General features: G+C 37.7%; 1 protein-coding gene across 1 annotated transcript; it reads right to left on the bottom strand.

Annotated features, from left to right (window-relative positions):
• Nucleotides 1–280: 280 nt before the first annotated feature.
• Nucleotides 281–6207, bottom strand: BLOC1S4 (biogenesis of lysosomal organelles complex-1, subunit 4, cappuccino; the record flags this gene model as incomplete). The annotated part of the gene is made up of 4 exons (XM_010009356.1): nt 281–385; nt 4049–4183; nt 4957–5058; nt 6136–6207. Coding segments are annotated over 4 exons (414 nt in total), but the record flags the coding sequence as incomplete, so codon positions are not given.
• Between the last annotated feature and the right edge of the window lie 265 nt (nt 6208–6472).

Below are 6472 nucleotides of genomic sequence, written 5' to 3'. Positions count from 1 at the left end.
TATTTCTGTATTTTAAAAAGGGAAAAAAAAATCTAATGCATAAGTATTCTTATGTTTCTCCTCCAAAATAATCTGAAAATTTACACTGTGTTTTAGGAAGACTTTGAAATAATGTACACAAAGATTACCTGAAAATACTGCCTGAAGGAAGACAATGAAAATCAGAATGGCAATATGCCATCGATAATGTTCAAAGATGCAGCAGTTTTGAGGCTAGTATTTCTTTTGTTCACTTGGCTGTCTCTATTCTGGCTGATACACATCAATCCCAAAGCAAAAATCATTGGTAAGGCGCTTCATTAAGACACGGAAAATAGTCTTCGGTCTTGAAGAGGACTGGAGGTTCATAGAGGGTCTGTTGTTGTCGTCGTGAGGAAGATGATTTCTGCAAATTAGATAAGTTTATTTTTGCCTTCTTAAAAAAGCAAGTTTTAAAACAAAGCCTACAGAGCTAAAATGCAAACCAAGAAGAGTTGTAAAGACATACCTTCTTCATTAGGCAAATTTTTAATCATAGCTCAGATGGGTCTGGCATACGGTAGTGAAGAAAAGCAGCCTTTGACCTTTGGCATTCTATCACCTGAACAGACTCAGTCCTGGAAAGTGTATGATATGTCAGCTTTGTAGGAGCCAAACAGGTAATCTTTTGCAGCTGATGTATAGTCTTATACATCAGCTGAGGTATAGTCAGTCATTGTAACCTTCACCCTTCTAGACCCCTATACCTTTACCTTTCCTGCTCCAGCCTTTGACTTCTCTTCGGCTGCTTTCTTTGAGTTAACCCTAACCTGTGTTCTCATTTACTTAGTGAAAAACTTCCATTTAGAAACACAATTAGCAAATGTTGCTTTCAAGAAGGTTGCTGCTCCTGTTGAGCTTATTCATCAAGTATATGTTAGAATATATGTACTATGACATACCACTAAAAATAATACAGTAGTGGACTGGAAAAGAGCTGTTACTCTGGTCTTTTTGGAAAAGTGTACGTGTTTCTTTTAAATACTAACTGTACATTGTTTTGCTATACCGCATGGCTCATTTTAAAAGACAACAGCAAGGACCACTACTGACCATCATGTCAGCCTTCCTGCATGTAAGTAACACTGCACTGCAACGTAGACCCAGAGCATGTTTTCAATATATGGTCTTAAATAGAAGGCTTGCAACCAAGACGTCATTCATTGCAAATTATTTTGGACTCACAAAAAGATTCTGGATCATGAAAAGATTTTGCTGAACTATTTTGCAGACCTCTCAGTCAGTTTGTCTGCAGAGTTCTTCAGGTACATTTTTTGTCTGTTTGGGATGAGGAAATTAGAGTCTTCACCAACAATAAAGTTAAAAGTATACCAATTATCATTAGTATACTTTGAGTTTGGAATGCTTTTACAGTACCAAAATGAGGATGTAAGTAAGCATACCTATAGAACAGCTAAATGGAATGTTTCCAACATTCAGTTGAGTTGTACACTTGCACTCCATATGAAATAAGTACATATTCTCCTGTTCTGTACAAAAGTGCAGATTTATGACATTTAAATTATATTTGTCTTTAACTTTACAGTATCATTACTTTCTCTGAAATAAGCTTGTTTTGCCACTCAAGTTGTAATGAAAATAAAAAAAAAATACAAACAGATCCATAAATAGTGGACATTACCAATGTCCACAGAATCACAGAATGGTTTAGGTTGGAAGGGACCTTAAAGACCATCTAGTTCCAGTCCACTCACCACAGGCAGGGACACCTTCCACTAGAGCAGGTTGCTCAAAGCCCCGTCCAGCCTGGCCTTGAACACTGCCAGGGATGGGGCAGCCACAGCTTCTCTGGGCACCCTGTGCCAGTGCCTCACCACCCTCATAGTGAAGCATTTTTTCCTAATATGTAATCTAAATGTCCCCTCTTTCCATTTAAAATGTTCTCTGGATCAGAGATTCTGCCAAATGTAAAGAACAATCTTAGAAATCAACGTTCTGCTTTTAAAATTTATTTCCTATCCTGTACTGCCCTTTGAGAAAACACCTGGCAAGCAAGGAAAACTAAGGCCACAGGTATTCTGCAACTCCTGACACTGATTTAAGAGGTGCTATATCTGCACATGTGCAAGAAGGGGATAATTCCAATCTAGTGCGGAAATTCATAGGCGGGCACAGTACCCACAGTTGACTAAGTACACATTTATGATTAGTTATTTTTGCAGCTGCTCAGGAGACATTTTTACCTCTTGAGAAAGTCTACATCCTTAGCGATATTAGAAGTTTTACAGTACTGTACTTTATACTGCCTGGTATTCACAAGGGAAGAACTTGAGGCAAAGAAACAGATACATTTAAATGAGAAGAGAGCGATGGGACTTGATTAAATTCAAATTGTAGCAGTGAAATATGAACTATAGCTACAGTGAAAATCCCTGTGTCAGTGTAGCCTCCTTTTCCAAAGCATTGATATACTGAATAAGCCAGTTCCATGTCAGGCATGAGGAGAAACCTCCTCAGACATTTTAATTCAGACATGCTTGTGTTTACTAGTGAAAATAGGTATTTTACTACACAATACTCAGTACCACTGTGGTACGCTGACCTGCCTTTTAGTTACTAAATTAATGCCAGTAAGTTGAGTGTTGATTTTACTGCTAGCCATACTGAGATGGAGAAACCACTGGACGTGCCAGGTTCAGCTTACTGACGCTTTCATAGGCTTTCCACCTCACTGATGTGGAAAGACTGCTAAGTTGACAAAACGTTCCCAAGCAACACTAACAAAAGCACTTCTCTTAGAATTTTTAAACTTTTCAATTGAAGATTCTAATTCTGTGGTTGACAACTGTTTTGAGCAACAAAATGAAAAATACTGCTGAATATTCTTCGAGGCAACTGCTGCAGTTGTTTGGTTTTGTAATTGTCCCATAAATAGTAGCTTTGTGCTGGTTTTTTGAAAAAGAAAAGATGACATCACTCCACACCTAAACACCAAAGAAAATGCAGGAATGAGAAGTTAACTAACTTCAAGGCTGCACTGAAGAACAGGTTTCCTGAACTGAGTCTTAACAAGACAATACATACGTATTTTTCTCTGCTGACACACATGCTTGCAGTATGTAGGAACACAATACCTCAGCCACAGTCATCTTCCTCTCCCCCTCAGCAAACCTACTTTACTTTAGCATTCTCATGAGTATTATGATACAGAAACCTGAGTTAATACAGGATGAATATAGGAAATGATAAAGAAAAGAATCTGGGAGCTGCCAAGACACAAGGGGGAGAACTCACAAGTTGTGTACTGGCAGGTGATGCCAAGAAGCACCAGGTATTCAGATGATTTTTGATTTTTTTTAAACCAGAAAGTTATTTTAAGACTAGGACATAGTGCCAGTTTAAAGTTAGGCAAGGCATCTCTTTGAAGCATCACAGAGAGCACCTCAAGTCTTTCGCAGAGAAACAGTCCATATGTAGTAACAAGGGAAGAGAGAGAAAACCCCATCCTTAGAAAGTTTAACAAGGTACTTACATGATTACTGAACCATGTGGACTGAATATAAATAGTACCTTTATTTTAAAAACAGTGTTCAGTGTAGTTTTCATTGCCTTCTTTGATAATATTTCTGCAATGATGTTATCTATGCAGTATGATTCTTTAACAGTTTTGTCTGTACAGGCTCTTCCTACTTGCTTTGCATAACATCAGAGATCAGGGGTGCTTTCATACAAAGGCTTGTGCAGTATGTGCTGGTTTGTACCTTCCACGGTCTCTTCTTTGCCTATTCAGCCTTATTTTGGAAAGTTACATAAATCTCTCTAAGAATTTGTGATTTTTAAGGTGAGGTTTTTGGGTTGGGTTTTTGGGGTCTGTTTTGGCTTGTTTGGGGGGTATTTAAATTTTTTTATTATTATTAAGTCTGAGAACTTTGCCAAAATCCCAATAAAGACTATAAAAGTTTTACAGTTAAATTCAGCTATACGTGTAACAAACTTACTATTATTTTAATCACCTACTCAGGTAAGCAGAGCAACTGAACTGGTCCCATGGGAACAAAAGATGACTTACATTAAGGAAGGATGGTATGCTGATTGTGTGCAAGATTTTCTTGAATGTGCTTGGAAAAGCTCCAAGGTCTGTTTCTGCCTTTATGACCCGTTCTTCCAGTTCAGCTACGCTATTGCCAATCATCTTCACAAATGCCTAGTGTGAAAAAAAAAAAACGCAAAACAAAAGAAACCCAACTTTTTCAGTAACAAACTAAAACAGGATTATGTCTTGCATAAAAGCAGTGAAAGTTCCATTACTTACACAAGGAGTCAAAACCTACATGCGTTATTTCCTTTCTACCTTCAAGTTCATTTTATTGCTAAAAAAGTACTTGTAATACTTAAAGGGCTGCAAAACCAGGTTAAATGTGATGAAATCATCAGTCTTCCTTTTCCTATTTGCCTTTCAAATAACTAATTTAGATTTCTTAGTATCTAGACTCCTATCTGCCTTTCTACTAAAAGTGGGACCAGGGATCTAAATCACAGGTTTGAAGCTTTAACAAGGATCAACAGGCCTTTCATTCTATTAGTACCCAAATAGCTCCTAAGACAATAATTTTGAAGGATACTATAGCAGAAACCAAACCAGAACAACCAAAAAAAAACCAAGAAAAACACCCCACCCAATAAAAAGAAGAAAAAGTGGTATTATTACTTTCTGAAAAATTCTGTCTTGCTTCAAGCAGCAAATAAAAATACATATATTTTTAACAGAATAACCTCAGCCTTCAGAAATTCTTTAAAAAAATCATGTTATCTTTATTAACCCTGAAGCACTGAACCCAGATTGTCATGGACAACAAAACAGATCTAAGCCCACTCTGCATGCATGCATGCATGCACATACACACAATTACAGGACATCACTGATAGTCCCCCCCCTGCTAAGAAATAGAATACATCTAGAAGATATTAAATACATACCTCTAGCTTGTCAATCTTCCTGTATATCTGTCTCATTTCTGTAGCTTTTGTGTAAATTTCAGGTATACTTTCATTGACAACTTGAGAGGAATCACTTCGAATCTAGAGATGATTCAAAAGAAATAACACAAATATCAATGAATAAAATGTTTAGTAAATTTCATTCTGAAAACTAGAACTAAACTCCAATTAACAGATTAAAACTCTGTTTAGTTTAAAAAGTCAGATTAATATAAAAATACTAGATTAAAACTAACTTCTTCGTATAGTTTAGTAAGTAACTTTGAAGAAAATTTATTTTGCATGGACAAAAATATTTACCTTTATAGTTATATCAAAAATATTTACCTTATATTTACCTACATAGTTATACTAACCTTTATATGTTAAGGCTGTTACAGCCTTAACAAAATTAAGAGATGGAACATTTCCCAAGACATACTGAAGAGTCAAATACACTAAATTTTTCACTTAAATTTTGCTACCTGTACCTTTTGTCAGCTTTGCTAAAAAAGTCAGGCCACAAAATCTTGGTTTAATTGTATACCAAAATCTCATTTTATTGCTATAGAAAAAACCCAGACAGAAGTTTCCCTTCGAGTAGTACAGAGGAACCACATGTGCTACACTTTAAAAGACAGCCTGTAACAACAGCCTCAGCTGGTGTTTCCATTCAGTTACCCAGTTCCCCCACCCGCCCCTGAAAAGTGAAAACAAAGATGCCTTTATGATGAAAGGGCCCCCTAAAGATAAATCTAGCTTTGGAGGTTTGGCAACTCTGATTAGATATGTTGATTACCAAAGCCACAGAGGAGGTCTTTACGTATTTTAGAGGAGAACCAGACAATTATATTGCTCTTTTAAACATCTGTCACTGTGCCATTTAGAACAGAGTTCCATGTATGTACGCAGACAAATATACAATTATGAAAATATACAGTTTTATAGTTATATAGCCCATAGTTGTATATGGGCATGTTTTGCCCGGACATGAAAGTCTGATAGTTTCCATCCATAAGTTATCTAATTAGCAAAACAAATTATCTGATCACCAAACGTGCTTACTGGAACCTACCTAGACCAAAGGCTGCTTTCTATCTCTGCTGCACGTGAAACCAGAAGCAGACATTAAACTGTATTCTGACTTCAAAAGCACACGTACACACAAGTTATACATACTATGTCCAGCATTCCCACAAATTCATCCACTCTGGTCAGCAAATCTTCTAGGTTCTTGTCTAAGCTTTCTATCTGCAAAACAGAAACCCTTTATAGATACCTGAAAACATACAACCCCCAAGATTCTCCCAGAGAAAGCCTCCGAGTCCAGGCACCAGCCAGACCAACACCACCTCAACAGCAACCCCCCGGCTTCCCCACCTCCCGGATAGGAACCGCGCAATGACTCGACACAGCGGCACAAAACCCCTCCGAGAGCCTGGAACCTGCGCAGGGCGCTCAGCCACCCCGCTCCCGAAACCGGCGAACCCCTCACCGTCCTGCCCGCACGGCCGGG

The sequence above is a fragment of the Nestor notabilis genome, unplaced genomic scaffold (assembly GCF_000696875.1).
Source record: "Nestor notabilis isolate BGI_N333 unplaced genomic scaffold, ASM69687v1 scaffold3062, whole genome shotgun sequence".
NCBI lineage: Eukaryota > Metazoa > Chordata > Aves > Psittaciformes > Psittacidae > Nestor > Nestor notabilis.
This window is presented reverse-complemented; position numbering and strand designations above follow the sequence as displayed.